General features: G+C 36.7%; 1 protein-coding gene across 3 annotated transcripts in view; it reads right to left on the bottom strand.

Moving 5' to 3' along the window:
* Window positions 1–26322, bottom strand: part of ATAD2B (ATPase family AAA domain containing 2B) — a 148934-nt gene that overhangs the window by 81088 nt on the left and 41524 nt on the right. For all 3 annotated transcript variants that reach the window (XM_026519592.4, XM_044390587.3, XM_057309379.1), the window contains exons 9-13: window positions 21264–21362; window positions 19179–19290; window positions 16397–16512; window positions 14140–14314; window positions 9352–9440 (exon numbers count right to left, since the gene is read on the bottom strand). In XM_026519592.4, coding sequence (XP_026375377.1) covers window positions 9352–9440; window positions 14140–14314; window positions 16397–16512; window positions 19179–19290; window positions 21264–21362 — 591 coding nt within the window. The remainder of the gene's footprint in view (window positions 1–9351; window positions 9441–14139; window positions 14315–16396; window positions 16513–19178; window positions 19291–21263; window positions 21363–26322) is intronic.

Here is a 26322-nt window from a genome sequence, read left to right as displayed (position 1 = left end):
TAGAAATTACTAAAAGTTAATTAATTACAAAAAAATTTTTGAAGAAATATAGTCTGTTTTAATAGACAGTAATCTTGGGGGGGTGCTTTATGTCTGGCAATTTATATGATGTTTAGCGTTCCTATAGAATTACATTTGCATTATTGTTATAATTTGGATGATTTCTTTAGAATGGCTACTAAGTTCAAAATCATTTTGTACATATTTTAGTTTTTGAAACTATGACTTAAACATTTCTGAACAAAAATATTGCATGTCTAATTTTAACAAAAACCGTAGTTCTAGTAACAAAGGTCTTCCTAGTGTTTTGTAACTCTTCTCACTTCTATCCCTTTATTCTTACTGCTACACCTGCCTGAAATAACTTCTCCAATATGCTCAGTAAGTTAAAGAAATCATTCTCACTCCCAAATAAGCTGTTCGAAATGTTTCTCAAAACTATAAATGGAACCAAAATGCTAGAGACCCTACATACATGTATAGAGAGGATTTGTGCTTGTTCTAATTAAATAAGTGAAAATTAATGATCTAAGTGTCTCACTTCAGATATAAAGGGTGCAAAATAAGCATCCTTAAGTGTAAGTTCATATTTAACCTCCAATTTTTCCTTAGTACATTCCAATCACAGAGAGGTATCAAGTGTTTGTTAAGATTTATCAGCATTTTGGGGGAGCCTGGGTAGGTCAGTCAGTTAAGCACCTAACTCTTGATTTCAGCTCAGGTCATAATCTCAGGGTCCTGAAATCAAGCCCCAAGTCAGGCTCTGCGCTTATCAGGAAGTCTGCTTGAGATTCTCTCTCTTCCTCTGTCTTCCCCTCCCCCACCCTCTCATATAAATAAATACATCTTTAAAAAATATATTTATCAGCATTTTTAAGTGTTCTCTACAAGGGTTTTCAGAAAACAAAGCCTCAACCATGGTCAGCAACAGAATTGCAACCTAGCTTAGATACTACCAAAAGCTGTCTTCTTTAGAAAAATCAAATGACAAGCCTCTGGATCAAAATCTTTTAGTAACCCTTATTACGTTCAAAATAAAGTCCAAACTAGTTAATACTTCATTTGAGGCCTCCTTGCCTGCCCTAACGCTTTCCCCTACACATCTTCTAAAAGCATTTGCACTACCTTCAAATATGGATCTAAATAAAATCAACTGGAATTGTTTTGTATGGTGTGAAGAAGGATCCAGTCTTATTTTTTTCATGAGATACCCAATTCTCTCAGCATTATTTACTGAAAAGGTCATCCTTTCCCAAGAGTACTGCATTGCCTCTTTTATTATAAATCAAGCATCCACTTGTTCCATTTGTCTACTGGTCTAGTCTTCCCCCAACATCAAATTATCTTAACCTTAAGAGGCCTTAATAACCAGGAGAGGAAACACTCCCACCTTGTTTTTCCACAAAAGTCTTCACTATTCTTATTCTTTTTTAATTCCATATAAACTCCAGAATCATTTTTGTCAAATTCTACCCCCAAAAGTTATGATTCTGAATAGGATTACACTGAATCTATTGATAAATATGGAAGAACAAACAACTTATAAATAACCAGTCTTCCAACTCATGTACACGGTATTTCTCTCCATTTATTTAATATTCCTTTAATGTTTCTGAATCAAGTTTCATTCGTTTCTCCAAAAATGTACATGGAATTTAATTTATTCCTAATATCTTCTTTTCTAAATGAGTTTTTAAACAGTGATTTTACATTTTTATGCAGAAAACTGGTACACAGAAAGGCAAAATTCACTATAATGACTGATTTAACCTTGCTAGATGCTCATTACTACATCTAAGAAGTTATCTAGACACTGCTTTGGAATTTCTACATACATAATCATATCATCTACAAATAATAATGGTATTGTTTATTCCTCTCCATTACACACACCTTATATTGTTTTGTCTTATCAGACTACACTGATTGGGACCTATGTACAGCACTGATCAGAAGTGTTCATAGCCATGCTTATAACTCTCATATTAAAAGTTTTCATCTTTCAACATTAAGTTTGTAATAGATTTTTATAGATACCTATATTCCTCATTCTCTGAGATGAGTGACCTTATCAAAAACAAGTATTAAATTGCATCAACATTTCTTCATCTACTGAGATGATTATATGATTTGATTTTTCGTTACCATGATAATGTGATGAATTTACCTTAACTGATTTCTCTCATATTAAACCAACTTTGTATATATGAAATACAATCAATTTGGTCATGATGTATTATTCTTTTTATATCTTCCTGGAAGTCACACGTTACTAGTTTGTTTAGGAGTGTTATATCCACATTCACAAGGAAACTGGGTTCCAATTAACTTTCTCATACCATTCTAAACAAGTTTTTTCTTTTTAAGTCTTTTGAAGAGAAACTTGACACACAATACACTGAACATACTGGTTTTTAAGATTTTATTTATTTTTTTGCGAGAGAGAGAGAGAGCACACACAAGCAAGGGAGGAGGGGCAGAGGGAGAAGCAGACTCTCCACTGAGCAGGGAGCCTGATGTGGGACTCGATCCCAGGACCCTGGATCATGACCTGAGCCGAAAGCAGATGCTTAACTGACCGAGCCACCCAGGCGCCCTACACTGAACATATTTAAAGTATACAGTAGAGTAAGTTTTGAAGTGTGTATACACCTGTGAAACTACCATCACTATCAAAATAAGTAACATATCCAAAATGCTCTTCCTCACGTCCCTTTGTAATCCATCCCTACTGCTCCTCCTTCACCTCTTCCAGTCCCCAGGTGACTGCTAATCTATGTTCTGTCACTACAGATTAGCTTGCATTCTCTAAAATTTTATATGTATGGGATCATACAATAAGTACTTTTTTTTTTCTGGATTCTGTCATTCAGCATTAAGTATTTTGAGATTCAGCACACTGTTAGTTTACTAACAGTCTGTTCCCTTTTACGGCTAAGCAGTATTCCATTATATGGATATACCACAATTTGTTTATTTATTCACATGTTGATGGCCATTTGGAGTGTTCCCAATTTGGGACTATTACAAAAAAAGCTATGAAGATTCATACACAAGTCATGAAGATCTTCCCGTTGGTTTTTTCTTAAAAATTTTATACATTAACCTCTTAAGTTCAGGCCTTTAACTCTTAACCTTTAACATTTAAAGAATTTGATACGTCACACTGCATTCCTAATAACCCCTATTAGTGTCTTCTTTTTCTCATGACCAATCATGCCAGAGGTCTGTTAATTTTATTATTTTTCAAAGAAGCAACTTTTGATTTCTTCAGATCTATATACCTTTCCTTGCAGTTCATATATTGTTCACTATTTTTTGTTTACTAGTAACACAGAATTAAAACAATAATTCTTAACAGCAAACAAAACTCTCTGCTTATATCTTTTTGTTATTTGTTTCATGTATTTTGTATATTACTAAGCTTTGGAAATTAGCTGTGATTTAAGCCATGATATATGATCAAATTTTATAAATTCTGTGTATGTTTGAAAATAGTGTTCACCGTATATTTATCTTATGTAAGTAAACCCACTAGATCATAAAATATGGTTGTTCACATAATCTATAGGGCATTAACTGACTTTTTTGCTCATTTGGTCTTTTAATTACTGAGAGGCATATGGTATCTCTCACAATGATTAGCAATTTGACTCTGCAGTTCTGTCATTTTTTGTTTTATACAATCTGAAACACGGTCATTAGGGAATTACAAAATCTAAATTGTTACATCTTCTAATAAACTGAAGCTTTTATGGGGTGCCTAGGTGGTTCAGTCAGTTAAGCATCTGCCTTTGGCTCAGATCATGCTAGCGGAGAGTCTGCTTTTCCCTCTGCCCCTCCCCCTGCTCGTGTACGCTCCCTCTCTAATAAATAAATAGTCCTTAAAGAAAAATTGAAGCTTTTATCATTGTAAGTTGGTCCTCTTTACATGTATAATAATGCTTTCTGCCTCACAGTCTATCTTCTCTAATACTAATATAGCTACAGCAGTATTCTATTAGTATTTACTTGGCATATTTTCATGACATTTTAAGAATGACTATTATGGACATTTTATATAAATAAAATAGTTGGGGCACCTGGGTAGCTCAGTCAGTTAAGCATCTGACCTTTAATTTTGGCCTCTGATCTCAGAGCCATGAGATCGAGCCCCGTGTCAGCCTGGGATTCTCTCTTTCCCTCTCCTTTGCCCCTCCCCCCAGTTCATGCACTCACTCTAAATAAATAAATAAATAAATAAATAAATAAATAAACAAACAAACAAAATCTTTTTAAAATAAATAATAAATAAAATAGTATAACATGTGACCTTTTGTGTATGAATTACTTCACTTAGTATTAAGTCTCTGAGGTTCATCCATGTTACATGTACCTGTACAAGGTAAACCCATGTAGCATGTGTCAGAATTTCATTCCTTTTTAAGGATGAATTGTACGGATATAACACATTCTGTTTATCCATTCAGCAGCTGATGGACATATGGATTATTTCCATGTTTTGGCTATTATGAATAACACTGCTATGAATATTTGTGACTAAGGTTTTGCATGCATTTTTCCCACCATTTTACCTGGAATCTTTTTATATCCTTATACATAGTGTGTCTCTTATAAACAAAGTGTCATCATATTTTATTTTTCCCCAGGTTGACAATCTTTGTCTTTTCAAAAGAACATTTAGGGGGAGCCTGGGTGGCTCAGTCGGTTAAGCCTCTGACTCAGTTTTGGTTCAGGTCACCATCTGATGGGTCATGGGATCGAGCCCCAAGTCAGACTCTACTTGAAGATTCTCTCTCTCTGCCTCTCCCCCCCAACACTCTCTCTTTCTAAAATAAAGAAATAAATCTTTAAATCTTAAGAAAAAAAGAACATTTGGTCTGGAGCATCTGGGTGGCTCAGTCGGTTAACAGCGGACTCTTGATTTTGGCTCAGGTCATGATCTCAGGGTCCTGGGATCAAACCCCAAGTTGAGGCTCCATGGTCAGTGGCGAGTCTGCTTGAGGATTCTCTCTCTCCCTCCCTCTCCCTTTGCTCTCCCCCCAACTCACATGTGTTCTCTCTACAATAAATAAATAAATCTTTAAAAAAACAAAAAAAGAACATTAGTCCCTTTACATTTCACATCTTTTTTTATATATTTGGGTTTAAATCTACAATTATATTTTTACTGTTTCTCCCACTGGTTCTATGATTCCCCTCCTATTTTTGACTGCATTTCGATTTTCTTATTATTCTGTTCCTCCCCCCAACCACCAACACTTTAGAAATTACAATATGTTTCTGTTAGTAATTACTCTAGAACTTAAAACTTGCATACTTGGTACTCAACGGTTCCCCTTCCAAGTTTGATGGATAAAGACCCTGCCAGATAACCCCTTCCTCTGCTTCAGAAAATAACTATAAAACCTGTACATAATAATACATAAGCATATACTTGAAGGAATCAGTACGTAAACAGAGACATACACACTTTGTTGGAATTTCATGGTCATCTGGAGAAAAGGAGAACATAGAGAAAGCAAGTTCCCCTCTCTCTGGCTTTTAACATGGGGCTAAGTACAGTGAGGTAGGTGAGGAAGATTATGTTAAGGGAAACCCCTTAACTTTCCAGCCTGAGAGTTCAGAAAAGAGAAGGCTGACTATTAACACTAAAGAATGTGGGGGATACCACAACGGCAAGAACCAGTGAAGACATCCCCAAACTCTATCTACCCACATCTCTGAATGACCCCTAACAACAAAGACACAGAGCAAAAAAAGCAGCTAAAGATGAAAGATCTGAAAGGAGACCAAAGCTGCCAGCCAAGAAACAGTCTGTAGTTCAAGCCTAAAACAGAAAATTATCTGTAAAACATAAGAAATACTACTCATAAAAGAAAAATAATAAAATTCAGAGCCTTCACAAACTAACATCAATAAATTCAGGATGCAATCCAAAATTGCCCAACAAATGAAGAACCAAAACAATAACATATTTTCAGAAGAAAAGAAAGTCAAGCAGGCCTAACAGTGAGATGAAACCAGATGTTGAAGCTAGCGTAAGAAGGCTTTTTTTTAAGATTGATTTATTCATTTGAGAGAGAGAGAGTGCGCGCGCGCACGTGCGCGCGCGGGAGCATGTGAGCGTTGGGGAAGGGAGAGGGAGCAGAGGGAGAGGGAGAGGGAGTCGCAAGCAAACTCTGCACTGAGCAGGGAACCTGATGTGGGGCTCAATCTCATGACCCTGAGATCACAACCCAAGCCGAAACCAAGAGTCAGACACTTAACCGACTACATCACCCAGGCGCCCCTAACACAAGAGGATTTTAAGCAACTATTAATAACCTCAATGAAGTAAAACAAAATGTTCAAATACATGAAAATCACATTGGGAAAAATAGAAACGATGAAAAAGAATCAAGGAGCGCCTGGGTGGCTCATTCAGTTAAGCGTCCGGCTTCTGATTTCAGCTCAGGTCATGATCTCAGCATCATGAGACTGAGCTCCACATTGGGCTCCCTACGCAGTGTGGAGTCTGCTTAAGATTCTCTCCCTCTGCCCCTCCCCCTCCATGCTCGCACACACGTGCACACAGACTTTGTGCTTCTCTCTTGAAAAAAGAAAAAAAAATCAAATGTAAGCTCTACAACTGAAAAACTAATTTCTGAAATTAAAAAAAAATGTGTTGGTTGGACAAAACAGCAAAATGGACATAACAAAGTAAAAAGGACTGACTGAAGATATATGAAAGTATTATCCAAGATGAAGAGAGAAAAACATTGAAAAAAGACAAATTTGCAGATACATGATAAACACAAATCAGAATAAACACAAAGCCCATACAGAGGCATGTCACAGCTAAGCTGTTAAAAACCAAAGTCATAGGGACGCCTTGGTGGCTCAGTCTGTTAAGCGACCAACTCTTGATCTCAGGGTCATGAGTTTGAGTCCCACTTTGGGCTCCACCTAGACATGGAACCCACTTAAAAGCAAAAACAACAACAAAACCACAAAGCTATAGAGCAAATACTCATAGCAGCAAGAGAAAAACCACATGATATAAAGCATGGGAACAATGATCCATCCAATTAATGGCTTTCTACTTCTAGGCTACAATGTAGGGGACACGGAATCCTGGTGGCAATCAGCTGACTCACTGAGTGGAAGAGACAGAGCTAAGATTCCAAGGACACCAACAGGACTTAGAGTTCATCAGAAAGAGTACCAGAGAGAGCACTGAACAAAGAGAGAATTAGGAAATACCCACAGGTCCCCTCAAGACTTCAGCTAAATACTACATGCAAGTGAGGAAATTAGTCACAGCTTAGGGAAAAAACACCCAGAAGGAATAGAAGTAACAGTATTTTACACTCACAAAGAAGCAAGAATATTGCCATTTCCCACAAGCCAGACTGGTAAACCTCATGATTCACAGGTCACTGCAAGTAATACACAGAAGGACCCTCCTTCGTTAGTGGGGAATAATTTGCTATACCGAACACTACTCCAGATCCACATAACAAATCTTGAAAGATTCAAAATAATCAAACTGTTTTCAAGTAAGTTAACTGTGCCCCCCTCAAAAAATGAGAATACTTATTCATAACATCCTACCTAGAACCCAACAAGGCAAAATTTATAGTATCTGGCATGCAATAAAATTGCCAGGTACATGAAGAAGGAAGAAAATAGTACTTATAATATTATATAATATGAAAAATCAATCAAATAAAATAAAATCAATCAAATAAAATCAACCCCAAAGATATTAGAATTAGCAAAGACATTAAAGTAGTAATTATAACTATATTCCATGTTATATTTTTACATAGAAGTTTCTTATATTTTTATATAGAAGACACAAAACAGACCCACATGGAATTTACAGAGATCAAAATAAAAATATGTAAGACAAAAAATATAATGAACCAGATTAAGAACAGATTAGACACTGAAGATTAGTTGTCTAAAAAAGCAAAGCAATTTCCCAAAATGAAACACTGAAGAGCTGGCTTAAAGCAAACTAGGGGCGCTTGGCTGGCTCAGGTGGTAGAGTATGTGACTCCTGATCTTGGGGTCCACCGGGTGTGGAGATTACTTAAAAAAATAAAATCTTTAAAAAGAAAAAGAAAGCACAATTAACTTATCATCAGTGAATTGTGAGACAGCACCAAGCAAAGTGTAAGTGTAACTGGAGGCCCATAAGGACAGGAAAGACAGTAACAAGGGAGACAGAGAAATATTTTAAGAAATAATGGCCAAGGGGCGCCTGGGTGGCTCAGTCATTAAGCGTCTGCCTTCGGTTCAGGGCGTGATCCCAGCGACCTGGGATCGAGCCCCGCATTGGGCTCCCTGCTCCACTGGGAGCCTGCTTCTTCCTCTCCCACTCCCCCTGCTTTGTGTTCCCTCTCTCGCTGGCTGTCTCTCTCTCTGTCAAATAAATAAATGAAATCTTAAAAAAAAAAAAGAAAAAGAAAAAAAAAGAAAGAAAGAAAGAAAGGCCAAAAATGTTATAACTATGATGAAAACTAGAAGCTCACAGATTTAAGCAGCTCAATTCAAGAATGAGAAAAAAAAAATGGAGCAAACTCTACCAAGGAATATCATTAAACAAGGAGGAAGAGCAACCCAAGTTCTCATACATTACAGGTAAGAACATAAAATGGTACAACCACTGGGAAAACAGTAACAATTTAAACATACATTTACCATAGGATCTAGCTACTCCTCTCTTAGATATTTAGACAACAGAAATGAAAACATATGTGCACACGAAAATGCGTATGCAAATGTTCATAGTAGCATTATCACAATAGCCAAAAATAGAAGTGAACTAAATCTCCATCAGATAGATTAACAAATAAATAAATAGTGGTGCATACATACACTCTCCCTCCCTCCCTCTCTCTTTGTCCCTCCCTCCCTTCCCAAGGAATACAACTCAGAAATGGAAAAGAACAAAATATTAATATACACAACACGGATAAATTTCAAAAACATGCTAAGTCAGGATAAGGCAACTTTTTTCTGTAAAGGGCCTGAAAGTAAATGTATGTAAACTTTGCAAGAGGCCATACAATCTTTCTCTCACAGCTACTCATTCAACTCTGCTCTTGAGCACAAAAGTAGCCATATATAATGCAAAAGGTACAAACATGGATATGTTCCAATAAAACTTTACAGAAACGGGCAGAAGCCTAGATTTGGCCCACAGGTTGTAGTTTGCTGACCCTGAGCTACGTGAAAGGAGTGCTCCTCAAGGACACAGTTCACATTTTATAAGCCTCTTAGCACTTACCCAAAGACTAAGGCTAACTACTATGTCAGTGAGTGATAAGAATCCAACATAATCAGATTAAGAAAAATCACCTGTGGATCTGATCTTGTCTGCTGGAGCGAACTGGAGCTAAACCATCTATTTCATCAAAAAATATTATAGAAGGTCTCATCAAATATGCCTAATATAAAAAGAAAACAAATGTCATTTATATTAGTTTTCACTTGTACATTTCATTATTGTATTTTCTAAATAGGTAATATAAGCAAATGGTACAATATGCAGCAGCTAAGAAAGATACAATAAAAATGAAATCTCCTTACCACCCAGTCTCCAACCCCAAGGCCTCTCCCAGTAGACAATTACTGTTCTGTGTTTATTCTTCCAAATGTGTTGTTTATACACGTACACAAAATGTACTTTTAAACATACTATTTTATTTGATGCATTTTAAGAAGCGTATACACATTGCTTTTATCAAATAACACAGTCTATTTATATAACAATATATTTTAAAGTACATGAAGATCTGCTTCATTCTTTTTTGACAGCTACAAAATGCCCTACTGTGTGGGCCATGATTAAACTAGTCTCCTATCTGTGGACATTTAGGCTATTTTCAATCTTTTCCTATTATCAACAATGCTTGAATAAGTATTTGTGTATATTTAACATTTCCTATAAACATATCAATATAATAAATTCTAAAAGTGGTTTAAAAGGCAAATGTCATTTCTAATAATTGCCTTCTACTGATCTACCAATTTACCCTCTCACCAGCAATATTTAAGAATCCTCACCAACAATGTATTATCAAACTTCTCAATCTTGACTAATTTTTTAGGATAAAAATCTCATTTCACTTTAATTTTTATTTCTATTATCAATAAAAATGAGCACTTTCCATATCTTTTAAGAGTCATTTATACTGCTTTTTTAACGAAAGTTCTGTTCATATCCTTTGCCAATTTTTCTACTGGATCATTGATCTTTGGCTTAGTGATTTCAAGCTCTTTATTATAAAAATTAGAGCTATCTCTGTGAAAGAAAATACAAATATTTTTTTGCAAAGAAGCATTTAAATATTTATCTTTTGGTTTTGCTTATGCTAATTTGTTGCAATGCAGAATCTAAAAAGGAAACTTATACAGTGGATCTTTTCTTCCATAGTTAGACTCTCCCTACTCTGAGATTAGAAACAAAAACTCTCCAGGGTTTTCTTCCATTACTTTCAAAGTTGTCGTTTTTCACTTAAATCTTAAATCAAGCAGGAATTTAACTGAAGGTAAAAAAAATACTAGATTGCAAATGAAAAGTCTTTATATTATATAATTTACTCAAATATATAATTTATGTTTCAGAATTACTTACAGCAAATTCTTGCTTCAGAGGGAAGTCAACTTACTAAAAACCAGATATGAATATCCCATTTCTCCCTTATTAACATGATATGCATTAAACATCCAATGTTTTCTAATAATTTAAAATGGGGAGGGGGGGATGGGGGGGTCAGAGAGATGAGAGAGAGATTTTTAAGCAGGCTCCACACCCAGTGCAGAGCCCAACATGGGGCTCAATCTCACAACCCTAAGGTCATGACCTGAGCCAAAATCAAGAGTTGGGATGCTTAACCAACTAGGCCAGCCAGGCGCCCCCTAATAATTTAAAACAAAGGGCATTTCAACTACAAAACTTAGGTTTTAGGGGAAAAAAAACTTTATAAGACTAGAATTATGTATTAAGAGGAAAAGAATAGGGGAGCCTGGCTGGCTCAGTCAGTAGAGCACGTGACTCATGGTCCCTGGGTCATGAGTTCAAGCTCCACACTGTGTGTAGAGATTACTTAAATAAATAAACTTAAAAAAAGAAAGAATAAAGATTTGATCATCACTTTTATATACATAATACACACAGCTGTTTTTCAGAACTACAGCCTTGCAGAATTGTAATACCAAACTACAGTATATTATGTGCCCTCCACTGTGATAAACACTTTACATACTTCCTTTCTGTGAAATCTCATAGTAGTCGGTGAGATTGGTATTATTTACCCTGTTTTATAGAAGAGGCAGCTAAGAATCAGATGTTTTCATTTATTTCACATTATATAGTTAATAGTAAAGCCAGATGTTAAAACATTTTTCTGACACCAAAGGCCAACTTTTTTTTTTAAGGTTTTATTTATTTATTTGAGAGAGAGCGAGCACGAGCTGGGGGAGAGAGAGAAGCAGGCTCCCAACCCGGCGGGATCCCGGATCCCAACACGGGGCTCCATCCCAGGACTCTGGGATCATGACCCAAGCCGAAGGCAGAGGCTTAACCAACTGAGTCACCCAGGCACCCCCAAAGACCAAACTCTTAGCCAATACATTATACCGCCTTTATTTCATTTAGTGCATAGATCATGTCCTTAATTTAGGAAGGTGGACTCTTTCATTTAAAAAGACAGTAATACGAGCACCTGAGTGGCTCAGTGGGTTGTGTCCGACTTCAGGTCAGGTCATGACCCTAGGGTCCTGGGATGGAGCCCTACATCAGGCTCCCTGCTGAGCAGGGATCCTGCTTCTCCCTCTCCTCCCCACTCATGCTCTTTTTCGCTTTTTCTCTCAAATAAAATATAAAATATGTATTTTTTTAAATAAAAAATAAAATAAATAAATAAAAAGACAATAATGGGGGCGTCTGGGTGGCTCAGTCAGTTAAGTGTTCGACTCTTGATTTCAGCTCAAGTCATGATCTCAGGGTTGTGGGATCACGCCCTGGGTCAGGCTCCACACTCAGCAAGGAGTCTGCTGGAGATTCTTTCCCTCTGCCTCTCCCCCCACCCCCCACTCTCAATCTCTCTAAAATAATAAATAAATCTTTAAAAAATTTTTTTTAAACAGTAAGACAACAATGACTATCAGCAGTATTTTAGAAAAGAAAGCAAGGGGCGCATGGGTGGCACAGCGGTTAAGCATCTGCCTTCGGCTCAGGGCGTGATCCCGGTGTTGTGGGATCGAGCCCCACATCAGGCTCCTCCGCTATGAGCCTGCTTCTTCCTCTCCCACTCCCCCTGCTTGTGTTCCCTCTCTCGCTGGCTGTCTCTATCTCTGTCGAATAAATAAAATCTTTTTTAAAAAAAAAAAAAGAAAGCAAGCATTCCATCTACTCTTATCTAGTTACCCACAAAGAAAACTATGAAACAGAAATAAACTAAATTCAGATTTAAAAATAGCATTAATTTATGCTGTAGTTTCAAATGAAACCGAGAGACATTCCTACTCCCAGCATGAAGGGGCTAAAAGCATATTATATAACTCTTGTCAAAAATTTAAAATTAAGTCATTAGATAATATATTAGTATTCCCAAACTAATTCTTCTTTCATCTACCAATACTGTTCTATATTTGTATTTTTCGATTATTAGTAAATTGTCTTGAAGCAAACTGACTGCCTATGTTTCACTTCTCAATACACACTGAATACCCTGAAGGCAAAAATTTTACCCTATTCCTCTTTCTATTCCCATTATCTAGAACAAGGCAGTTTCTCATACTAACTAAAAATAATATTTGAGGGTGCTTGGGTGGCTCAGTCAGTCAAGCATCTGCCTGCGGCTCAGGTCATGACCCCAGAGTTCCAGGATCAAGTCCCACATCAGGCTCCCCACCCAGCGGGGAGTCGGCTTCTCCCTCTAACCTTCCCCCCTTGTCCTTCTCTCTTTCTCAAATAAATAAATAAAACTTTTTAAAAATAAATAATATATTTAAAAATAAATAAAAACATTTGAAGTGCTTTACCAATTACAAAGGACTTTGATACACATGAACTAAAGTAATGACTGCTCAAAGTTTGCTTGTTGAAAGCTTTTTACTTTCACGTAATTTCCTTAGATATTATGAAATAAAAGTTGCATTGCCAAATATGAATGACTTCCTTCACTAGCTCAAATAATCAAAAGTGAATTTATAACAGGACTAAGTTTTATTAAGTCTTATGAAATAATATTGTTAAAGTTATAGTAATAGGGGCGCCTGGGTGGCCCAGCGGTTAAGCATCTGCCTTCGGCTCAGGGCGTGATCCTGGCGTTCTGGGATCGAGCCCCACATCAGGCTCCTCCGCTATGAGCCTGCCTCTTCCTCTCCCACTCCCCCTGCTTGTGTTCCCTCTCTCACTGGCTGTCTCTATCTCTGTCAAATAAATAAATAAAATCTTAAAAAAAAAAAAAGTTATAGTAATAAAAAAAATGAAGATTGCGTACATGATATTCAGTCATCTAACCCTGCCTTTTAAAAGCACTCATTACTGGGGCGCCTGGGTGGCTCAGTCAGTTGAATGTCTGACTCTTGGTTTCGGCTCAGGTCATGAGGGGTTCGGATGGAACCCCACAACAGGCTCTGCACTCAGCACAGTCTGCTTGAGATTCTCTCCCTCTGCACCTCCTCCCTGCACGCACACTCTCTCTAATAAATAAATAAATCTTTTAAAATGAATAAACAGCATTCATTACTGAATTCTTCCAGCACCATATTTACAGCTCATGAAAATAATACACTGCTCTGTGAGACTTCTTGCACAGATATTTAACTTTTTATGCTTGTTCTATTTCCTCAATTAGATTATAACCTAATGATATATATGTTATACTCCAGGGTCTCAAAAGCACCTAAAATGGTATTATACGCCTACTAGTCACCTTAATAAATGTTTTGTGAATCATGTTAAATTAGTACTAGTTAAGCTGCTATTAAATACATCCAAAGAATACAAATTCAGATTACTGATCCTAAATTAAACATACTGATTGGAAATATGCCTCCTTGTGAACAGTTTGTATTTACAGACTAAATGTATTAAATATTCTAAAGAAGATAATGATATAAGCTGATTTCACTTACCTGATCAAAAAGAAGCCTAAGCTGCCGTTCAGATTCACCAACCCACTTGCTCAGACAGTCTGCTCCTTTTCGCATAAAAAAAGCCACCTTTTTGTCTCCTTGACTGCACTCATTAGCTAATGCTCTGGCAACCAAGGTTTTACCTGTGCCAGGAGGGCCATAAAACAAACAGCCCCTAAAGGAAAAAAGAATCAACAGAAGTAAGATAATGCTATCACCACCACTAATAGCCAATATACAAGGATGCATCACCCATATAATTTTGTACTAATGTACATGAAAATTATTAGACACTGGGAAAGTTTTATGTAGTATAGAGACAAAAGTTTCACTGTGCTGAGAGCATTCAAGGATGTTCTTAACAAAACTTTGGTAGGCAAATCAGAGAAAAGAGTAATTTGACAAGATATATCAAAATTTTAAATGTGTTTTCCCTGTGACCCAGAAATTCTTATCTTAGAATGTATCATAGAGAAAGACTCAAAAGAATATAATATAGATTTTAATCATGTTCAAAAAAGCATTAATTCTAACTGTGAAAAACTGAAAAAATTTAAGTGCTATCTATTAGTAAAGTACAGACAGGGGCACCTGGCTGGCTCAGTCAGTGGAGCATGCAACTCTTTGATCTCAGGGTTGTGAGTTCAAACCCTACATTGGGTGTAGAGATTACTTAAAAATAAAGTCTTAAAAAAAAAGCTTAAAAATAATAAGGCACAGATAAATATACTGTTACATCTATAAAACAAAATAGTAGTAAAATGTCAAAAAGAATAATACACACATTACTGATATGGGAAGGTGTCTAGAATGTACTGTAGAGTAAAAAAGGTTATATAAAGGTATTACTGAATAATTTCATCTGTATTAAATGTTTATATGTGCTTAATATATGCAAAATATAAACTTAACATGCACATATATGTATAAAATAAGCCTATAAAAATATACAAAATTGTTCATCCTTAAGGAGTAAGATTACCCTCTACTTATAACACTTTCTGCTTCTCTCCCTCCATTGTTTGTTTCTCCCATAGCTATACTACTTTAATGACTTTGAAAAAAGTAATAATTATTTTTAAAATTCAAATTATATCTACAAAAGCAAATAAACTGCTTTTATGATTTTAAAAAGCCACTGTAGAATTGTAACCCACATTTTTAATCTACTGATTAATAGAATAGAGGATGACTCTTTAGTAAGATTTACATCCTGAAACATATGGAAAATTAAAAGGAATATTTAGCAGTTTAAACCTAACAGTCTAGGGGCGCCTGGGTGGCTCAGTTGTTAAGCATCTGCCTTTGGCTCAGGTCACAATCCCAGCGTCCTGGGATCGAGCCCCTCATCGGGCTCCCTGCTCGGCGGGGAGCCTGCTTCTCCCCCTCCAACTCCTCCCTGCTTGTGTTCCCTCTTTCACTGTCTCTCACTGCCAAATAAATAAATAAATAAAATCTTAAAAAAAAATTAAAAAATAAACAGGTTAACAGTCTATGTGTACATCTTCGAAATATTTTATTCTGCCCAATTTCCTTCAACATAATTTCTAGCCTTTTCTCAGCCTCAGCTATCTTGTGATCAAACACAATTAATCTGATCATAAAAATAAGTATCAAGCTTAACATTTCAAAACTACCCCGTCATCAAGTCAAAGAAACACTAAATTGAAAGTGTGTTTCCAAAGACTAAACAACATAAAGAATCAAACTCATTGTTATTAGAAGGCCAAATTAAGGAAAATTTATTTGGGCAATCCACTTGTATATTCAAGGCCTGCATAGAGATTTATATCTTGTGCCTGACTCTTAAATGCTGAAATGTGAACTTCAAGAACACACTTAGCACTGGGGCGCCTCGGTGGCACAGCGGTTAAGCGTCTGCCTTCGGCTCAGGGCGTGATCCCGGCGTTATGGGATCGAGCCCCACATCAGGCTCTTCCGCTATGAGCCTGCTTCTTCCTCTCCCACTCCCCCTGCTTGTGTTCCCTCTCTCACTGGCTGTCTCTATCTCTGTCGAATAAATAAATAAAATCTTAAAAAAAAAAATAAAAAAATAAAAGTGGGAATTAAAAAAAAAAAAAAAAAGAACACACTTAGCACCAAAGCCTTTGTAAATAATAAAATTTCATTCCTAATTCTCATTGCTAGAACACATCAAATAAATACATATGAAATACTTATATTTATAATCATTTACTAACTGAAATTTGATAAATTAATAGTAGTAACAATAATAAACATCTAGAACATTACTTACCTTGGAGGCTGGATCTTAAATTTTTCAAAAATTTCTGGATATAGAAGTGGGAATACTACCATTTCTTTTAGTGCATGAATATGATGGCTCAATCCACCTATGCTATCAAACCGCACCTTGGGAAGAAGGGAAAGAAAAAGTTTAATATAAAATAATTTTAACTGCTTATAGAATTTTTAAAATTTATGATAGTCATATGATTCAGAAATGTATGCCTTATATGCCTTCAGCAGAACTGTTGAACAGAAAGTTCAAAAAATTACACCTTTGAAATGTAGAAAAATAAACTCAGCAGTAAAATTCAAGTTCACATTTCAGTTCAGCTAAATAAAGCTACCATTCTTTAATCTCCTAGTAAGTAAGGACAAGATTAATGGCCAATCTAACACTTTAATGGGTATCTATAGGAGATGATAAGTTGTATTTACACTCTAATAATTTAAATGCCTTTCAAAATGCCATCTATCACATACATTCTTAGCAAGAGCAATACTGTCCCCAAGGGAGCAAAAACTGATTTAGAAGTAGGGTGAAAGGGGGCGCCTGGATGGCTCGGTCATTAAGTGTCTGCCTTCAGCTCAGGTCATGATCCCAGGGTACTGGGATCAAGCCCTGTATCGGGCTCCCTGCTCAGTGGGAAGCCTGCTTCTCCCTCTTCCACTCCTCCTGCTTGTGTTCCCTCTCTTGCTGTGTCTCTTTCTGTCAAATACATAAAAAATCCGAAAAAAAAAAAAAAAAATCTAAAAAAAAAAAAAAAAAGGTAGGGTGAAAAACATTTTAGCTACTATAATGGCTGTGACTCTCCAAAGCTGAACTTTACATAACCAAGTTTATTCTTTATTTTTTGTAAAGATTTATTTATTTATTTATTTATTTGAGAGATAAGAGAGAGTAAGTGGGGGGAGGGGCAGAGGGAAAGAATCTCAAGCAGACTCCTTGCTGAGCACAGAGCCTGACGTGGGGCTTGATCTCACAACCCATGAGATCATGACCTGAGAGGAAATCAGGAGTCAGACGCTTAACAGACTGAGCCACCCAGGCACCCCATACCTAAAAGACTTTGTAAAGTAAAAATTGTATAGAGAAAAGCACTTGAAGGAAATAATGCCAAAATGTTAACAGTGACTGTCTCTGACTACTGGATTAGGACAGATTTCTTCCCCTGTATCTTTATTCTATTACAGTACTTGAAAATGTTTCACAATGAATATTACTACATAAAAAAACTTAAGTAATCTAGAAAAATAAATACAGTTTAAGTAACAAAAACATTCTAAGAGAAACTATATTTTCTTACACATATCAAATTTTAAAGAAATACTACTCTTAATGAAGGGCAGAGACATCTAAAATTAATTAGATTCAAGAGAGTAAGGTGCTGGTAAACCAAATAAGCAAAGATCATTAAGTAAGGTCCTCTGAGGGGCGCCTGGGTGGCTCAGGTATTTAAACTGCTGACTCTTGACTTCGGTTCAGGTCATAATATCAGGGTGGGATTGAGCCCCACTCCCCCGTCGGGCTCCACGCTCAGCGCAGAGGCTGCTTGAGATTCTCTCCCCATCTTCCCCTACCCCTCCCCCAACTCACACCCATTCGTGCTCTCTCAATAAAAACTTTTAAAAAAAAGGTAAGGTCCTCTGAGAATGTGCACTCATAGATATGAGATTGTTAATTCAATATTCTGAATAAGGTCCTTGATTAAAATATTTTCCCCGATGACTTCAGATTGGAGATAACTAACATATCATTTTGAAATACTACACAACTACATTTCATAGCTTAAGTTTCTCATATGAGAATCAGTTAAACTATGATGTATAGAAAGGCTTATGGGAACAAAGAAAAAAATCAAATAAATCTTGGTTATGCAGTAACCTCATTCCAAAATATTTCCCCCAAAAAGATTATACTAACAGTAAGAAACTACTATATCCACTAAGTCTTATCTCACTTTTCATACTACTACATACTCTGGGTACTATAACCCATTTCCCACAGTGATTTCAACTATCTTTATTTTGGGGACCCACATCTGATTTTCTAGATATTGCTCCTTAATGCCAAACCTGAATAACTAATTTCCTACAAGTTACTTCCATTTGTGATGTGTCGCTGACACCTAAACACGTTTGCAACTAAATCACCTTGACCCCTCAAAATACATTCTTTTTGTAATGTTCCCTACCTCACAGAGTGGATCCCATCCAGTCACTTAAGCCAGAAACCTAGGTCATACATTCAACTTGTTTCTCTCCCTCACCCCCCAAAAGCAATAAATTCACCCAATTCATTAAACCTGAATTCTCTCCTGAATTCTGTCAAATCCACCTATTCCTTCTTTCCATCATTACCCTACCACGACCATTACTCCAGATTACTATGTTACAACTACCTCTAAACCAGTTTCCCTAATGCCAGCCCTGCTTCCCTCAAATTCATTAACTACATGATAGAGTGCTCCATCTACAATGTAAATCTGATCATGAAATCCAAGCAGCTTCAACAATACCCTACTACATATCATGGTTTAGGGGGCCTTGCCATATTTGTCAGCCTCATTTCCTACCCCCATTTTTTATTATATATGCCAGTAACACTGAAATGGGGGGGGAAAAACTGAGTAAGCATCACATGGTACTAGAGTGCTAGGTTCCAAATCATATGCATCAAAACACTAATAATGGTGTTATCTCAGTTTTTATTTTTATTAAGTATTGCTTTAGAAACAAGAAATGACATTTTTAAAAAAAGCTATTTCTAGAAAAACATTTACAAAACTTACTGATTTATCAATGTTCATTGGATCAACATCAGCCAAGCTTGCACCCACTTTGACACGTTCTCGGAGAATACCACTAGCTAAATCTTCTGCTCTGAAGTTCATAGGCAAACATCTGAAATTCATAAAAATACAAGTAGAGAACATTAGAAGTTTTACATTTTTAACATCAAAATAAGTGTAAATGTTTCACACATTTTCATCTTTCTTTTTCTCAAAACTCAGAAAATAACAAGGATTTCATATTTTTAAAGTACTTTTCCTAAGTTCCTTTCAACAGGCCAAAAATAAATGTATTCATGAGACAAAACAAACAAGATAACTATTTATTTGTCCAAAGAACCCGACCTACTCCAACTCAGAAAACAACATATCTGATACTGGATATTATACAAGTATAAAATAAAAATAGATCTACTATGTGTATGCTATATACACCATTAAATGAATTCAAACTTTTTTTGTAAAAAAAGTTTATCCTCTGGTATTATGTGGATATGTCTACACAGTTAGAGAAATTTCTTTCCCTTTAATTCAAAGGAAAACAATTCCAGATCACTTTTGATCTAACTAACCTTTACCTTTTGTGTAACTACCTTAAAATACATCTTTACCCACCTAAAATCTTACATTGTATTATTTATCACCCCTAAAACAAATATAATCTACTTCCTCTTTTAATCTTGGGTAAACACCAAAAAGATTGACATAAACAGCCTCAAAAAAGTATAGTTTCTATAATGAATGTATTTTTCACTCACATTTCTTAATCCTAACTTAACCTTAAAAATATACTTCCAAAGCAAGTATCAGAATAGTTCAGATTAAATGGGCATTAAATTCTTTTATTTACACTTAGATTTTGGGACACCTGTGTTGCTCAGTAGGTTAAGTGTTTGTCTGCCTTTGGCTCAGGTCATGATCGCAGGGTCCTGGGATCGAGTCCTACCTTCTCCCTCTGCCTGCTGCTTCCCCTGCTTGTGCTCTTTCGCTTTCTCACAAATAATAAAATCCTTTTTAAAAATTTAAAAATTTTAAAAATAAACTTAGATTTTTTTTCTCTTACATCTTCTTTCTATCATCCACATGAGCAATTCTTTCAGGATAAAATCTACACCAATCCAAACTTGTTCCTAAGACCCACTAACTGAAAATTTGGTACTTCTACAAGAGATATATAATGACATATTATAGAAATACTTTGTTAAATGTAAATTTTCTAAATATAATTTATCTTTACTAGTATAAATGTAAGCTAGAAAATTAACTCAAATTTTAAAGAATAAATTATGATTTGACATTCTAATTATTTACTAGACAAAATACTCATTTTCTCACCTAGTGAAAACTCCTGAGGTTTTAGTGAGCTATGTAGTAATCAGTCATTTACCCTAGGTAGACAAAGACCACCAGATGGCACTCACTAAACCAAAACCAATTTTCCAATAAAATCCAAGGGCTCCTGAGATGATTCTATTAGAAATCAGATCAGGGGTGCCTGGGTGGCTCAGTCAGTTAAGTGTCTGCCTTCGGCCAGGTCATGATATCAGGGTCCTGGGACTGAGCCCCATGTTAGGCTCCCTGATCAGCAAGGAGTCTGCTTCTCCTTCTCTCCCTGCCCCTGTTCCCGGCTCATGCTCTCTCTCTCTCCCCGAAGTTCTCCCTCAAATCAATCAATCAATCAATCAATTCTTTAAAAAAAAAAAAAACCACAGAAACCAAATCTTACTCTGAGTGCTGTAATCATTGTAAGCATCTAAAAATCAGTTTCATTAAATGGATATGGATTAGAGAAGAGGTGCCAAGGAAATACTATCATAGTGACTGGCTCTTCCCTTGGCTCTTCTTCTTTTATGTTCCTGCATTCACTGAATACTTACATAGTAAATAATTTATGAGAAGTTCCCCAAGGTTAGATTTCTATTCTAAGCATTACTAAGTAAAAACCAAGTCAGTGCATTACTCTAGTCTAAAATATGTATTGAATATCAGTGTTAGCAAAATGCTACTGCAGATAAGAATCCCATTCAAAAAATAACTGTTCTCCCTTTTTTCTACAATGGATATAACAATAAAAAATTTACTAACCTATTTCTTGCTCTTGCCATGCTTTTTGATTTCCTTCTTTCAAAGCGTTCTTCATCAGAAGAAGTTGTGTCACTACTATGAATGGCATGCTTCTTTCTCCTATTTAAAGAGAGTAAAATCCTTAAAATCATTAGAGCAGCAAATGGTTTTAAAAAACACACTGTTGGAGCACCTGCCTGGCTCAGTCTGAAGAGCACACAAATCTTAATCTCAGGATGAGCTTAAGCCCCATGTGGGGTACAGAGATTACTTAAATAATATTAAAAAAGAAAAACCAACATGGGGCGGCTGGGTGATTCAGCCGGTTGGGCAGCCGACTTTTGGTTGGTTTCGGCTGGGGTCATGATCTCAGGGTCGTGGGATTGAGCCCCCCGTCTGGCTCTGCACTCGGTGCGGAGTCTGGTTGGGATTCTTACCCCTCCCTCTTCTTCCCCCTCTGCTCTTCCCTCTGCTCTCTTGCTCTCAAATAAATAAATATTTGGGGAAAAAAAAAAAAAGGATATTTAATCCTTACACCCAACTTAGCCCTACAGTGAAAAACACAGTCATTATTGATAGAAATGTAAAAGATATTAGTTTTTTACTTTTAGGATTAACCTAACAAATTAATCAAGTAAGACTTAGTAAGTGTCACAGAAAAAATATAAATGTTATCAGTCGAAGCAATACAAGATAGAGGGGCACCCAGCTGGCTCAGTCAGCAAAGCATGCTACTCCTGATCTCAGGGTTGTGAGTTTGAGTCCCACGTTGGGTATAGAGATTACTCACAAATAAAATCTTACAAAATTAAAATACAATAGGAATGCCTGGGTGGCTCAGTCGTTAAGCGTCTGCCTTCAGCTCAGATCATGATCCCAGGGTCCTGGGATCGAGCTCCACGTCAGGCTCCCTGCTTGATGGGGAGCCTGCTTCTCCCTCTGCCTGCTCTGCCTGCTGCTCTCCCTGCTTGTACTCTCTCTCTCTTACAAATAAATAAATACAATCTTTTTAAAAAAATTTTTTTACTCAGTGCTCATCAGGCTAAGTGTACTATTAATCCCCTTTACCTATTTCCCCTATCCCCTCACCCCCTCCCCTCTGGTAACAGTTTGTTCTCTATAGTTAAGAGTCTGTTTTTTGGTTTAACTCTTTCTTCCTTTGTTCATTTGTTTTGTTTCTTAAATTCCACATAGTTCACTCCTTACTTTTAAAGTTAGGATACAAAACATCCACTTCTCTCCATTCTACTCTATTTTTTTTTTAAGATTTTTATTTTTTTTTTTATTTTATTTATTTATTTAACAGAGAGAGCGAGCCAGAGAGCACAAGCAGGGGGAGCAGTGGGCAGAGGGAGAGGGAGAAGCAGGCTCCCTGCATGGAACTTGGTACCAGGACCTGGAGAGCCTGCTTCTCCCCCCCCCGCCCCTCCCCACCAGCCCCCCCACCCCGGCTTGTGCTCTCTCTCACTATCTCAAAATAAATAAATAAAATCTTAAAAACAAAACAAAACAAGCAAGCAAACAAACAACCTTCAGCTAATACTCTACTTACTGGAGAAATAACGTTTCCCCAAAAACCGGGTATGACACAAAGATACCCACTGTCACAACTTCTATTCACCACTGTACAGAGGAGCCTAGCCATTACAATAGGAAAGAATAAAATTCACAGAGATTGAAACTGTCTGTACTTGCAGATGATATGGTTTATATAGAAAATACTCAGTAATCTACAAAACAACTACTAGAATAACAAAATTTGCCAAGGTCACAGGATACAAAGTTAATAGACAAAACAATTCTATTTTTAAATCTTAGTAGCAAACAGAAAGTAGTTTTCTTACAGAGTTTTTTTTTTAAGTTTTTATTTATTCATTTAAGTAATGTTGGGCACCTGGGTGGCTCAGTCAGCTGAGCGTCCCCCTTCCGCGCAGGTCATGATCCGGCTTCTGGGATCAAGTCCTGCATTGGGCTCATTGCTTACCGGGGAGCCTGCTTCTCCCTCTCCCTCTGTCCCTTCACCTGCTTGTGCTCTCTTTCTCTCAAATAAATAAATAAAATTTTTAAAAAATAATAATAAGTAATCTCTATACCCAAGGTGAGGCTTGAACTCACAACTCCAAAATCAAGAGTCACATGCTCTTCTGACTGAGCCAGCCAGACATCCCTAGAAAGTGGGGGGGGGGGGGGGGGTTATTTTTTTTTATTTTTTTTTACAGATTTTATTCATTTGCCAGAGAGAGAGAGAGAGAGCGAGCGAGGACAAGCAGGGGGAGTGGCAGACAGAGGGAGAAGCAGACTCCCTGCTGAGCTGGAAGCCTGATGTGGGACTCCATCCCAGGACACTGGGATCATGACCTGAGCCGAAGACACTTAACCGACTAAGCCACCCACGCATCCAGTAAGTAGTTTTTAAAAGCAATTCCACTGAAGCATAAAATAAAATACTTAAAAATAAATTTAAAAGATATGAAAAACCTCTACACTGTAAACTACAAATCACTGCTGAGAGAAATTTCAAAAGACTTAAATAAATGAAATGACATAACATGTCCATGGATTGGCAGACTAAATATTATTACAATACTGATTCTCCCCATATGGCCTACAGTCTCAATATAACCCAACAAATTTCCAGCAAGCTTTTACTGTAGGAATTAACAGGGGTGCCTGGATGGCTAAGTCAGAGGATGCTGAACTCCTGACCTCAGGTTGTGATTTCAAGACCCACATCGCATGTAGAGATTACTTTAAAAAAATAAATAAATAAACAAGAGGAGCACCTGGGAGTCTCACTAGGTTAAGCATCGGACTCTTGATTTTGGCTGAGCTCATCATCTCAGGGTTGTAAGATCGAGTATTGCATACTTATGCTGAGCGTGGAACCTGCTTAAGATTCTCTACCTCTGCCCCCCCCCCAAGCATGTGCACGTACGTGCTCTCTCTCTCTCTAAAAAAAATAAATTTGGGGGGTGCCTGGGTGGCTCAGTCTTTAAGCGTCTGCCTTCAGCTCATGATCCCAGGGTCCCTCAAGCAGGGAGCCTGCTTCTCCCTCTCCCTCAGCCTGCTGCTTCCCCTGCTTGTGCTCCTTCTCTCTGTCGAGTAAACAGATAAAAACTTTAAAATTAATTATTTTTTTTAAAGAGAAATGAACTAACAAGCTGACTATAATATTTAAATGAAAATGCAAAGGACCTAAAATATCCAAATTATTTTTTTTGAAGAGAAATGAACTAACAAGCTGACTATAATATTTAAATGAAAATGCAAAGGACCTAAAATATCCAAAGTAGGGGCACCTGTCCATTAAATGTCTGCCTTCACCTCAGGTCATGATCCCAAGGTCGTGGGACCAAGCCCCGCCTCGGGCTCCCTACTCAGGGGGAGCCTGCTTCTCCCTCTGCCCTGCCCTTCCCCCCTGCCTATGCACTGTCTCTCTCTCTCTCTCTCAAATAAATAAATAAAATCTTTAAAAATAAATAAGTAGGCGCGCCTGGGTGGCTCAGTCTGTTAAGCATCTGCCTTCAGTTGAGGTCATGATCCCAGTCCTGGGATCAAGCCCCACATCAGGCTCCCTGTTTGTTGGGAAGTCTCCTTCTCCCTCTGTCCCTCCCCCCATGCACTCGAGCTCTCTTTCTAATAAATAAATAAAATCTTTAAATAAATAAGATAAATAAAAATAGAAATTTAAAATAAAATGTCCAAAGTAATCTTTAAAAAGAAGACTAAAGTTAGAGGACTTACAGTACCTGCTTTCAAGATGTATTATAAAGCTACAGTAATCAAGACAGTGTACAATGCTTGATCAGTAGCACAAAATCCAGAACTAGACCTAGACTGCATATAGGAAATTGGGTTTTTGACAGAAGTACCAAGCCAAGTTCCAAGTACTTCAAGTTCCACATCGGGCTCCTTGCTCCTCAATGAGGCAGCTTTTTCATCAAGTAATGTTGAGATATTGGTTATTCGTGTACAGAAAAAAACACAACATTTACCTCCCATAAAACACAAAAAACTATAAAACTTCTCGTAAAATACATGGGATAAAAATCTTTGTGACTTTATGGTGGAAGAACAGTTCAAAAAAACACACACTATAAAAGAAAAATGGATATTCTGATCTTCATAAAAATTTGAAACAAGCAATAAGAGATGGACAGTAGATAGTAGGAGTTAGGCAGGTCTCTCAATGTCTGAAAGTTACAAGACAAACAAGAAAGGTTAGGATAAACTCTGTGATAATGGATTAGAGTGGCCTCATTAAGAACTCATGTGTAGCTTAATATACAGATAGATACAGAAAGAATTATAAATGTGTCTGTTACATAAGTCAGTATACATACATACATAGATTACCTAGCTATCTACAAGAAGGCCCTGTAGCTACAAATACACACAGTATCTAGATACTGGCTTCTAAATATTATTCTCCAATAAAAGAAAACAGGGATCCTTAGTGAGATGGCTTATCCTAGAGCTGGGTCACAGAATTATATGATGAGCTTGGCACATGTTGTAATGATAGAAAATAAAGAAGTACTCAAAAAACAAAAGGATGGAGGTATGTAAAAGGTACACTGGAGAAAAACCTCAATTTCCAATGGCTAAAGCAGTACAATTTGAGCAACAAAATAACACAGTATTTCATTATAACCCAAAGTATAAAATAAATATGCATGCATCCACACTGATATAAATGACTGAATAAATATTTTTAATGGGAGGATGCCAAAGTCTTACAAAATAATTTTAAGTGATATAGGTAGATACTCTCTGCTCTAGGAGATGGAGCTCAATTCCCAAACCACTATCTTTCCTTGAAGGTGTGTGAGACTTAGTGATTTGTTTATATAAAAAATAGACTATGGAAATGGAAAAAACAGTACTTTTACAGTGGATAAACATGGCAAATATGACTCTAAGTGATAATGGTTAACATAACATTATCAGTAATGTCATGTGGATATAATTTTCCCCCTGATGTGATACAACAAGAAGGACCCTTTTCCTCCTGGGCAATCTTTCCAAAAATCCCTAACCCCAGTTTCATCTAGAGAAAAACATGATTACACAGATTGGG

Source organism: Ursus arctos, unplaced genomic scaffold (assembly GCF_023065955.2).
Source record: "Ursus arctos isolate Adak ecotype North America unplaced genomic scaffold, UrsArc2.0 scaffold_8, whole genome shotgun sequence".
NCBI lineage: Eukaryota > Metazoa > Chordata > Mammalia > Carnivora > Ursidae > Ursus > Ursus arctos.
This window is presented reverse-complemented; position numbering and strand designations above follow the sequence as displayed.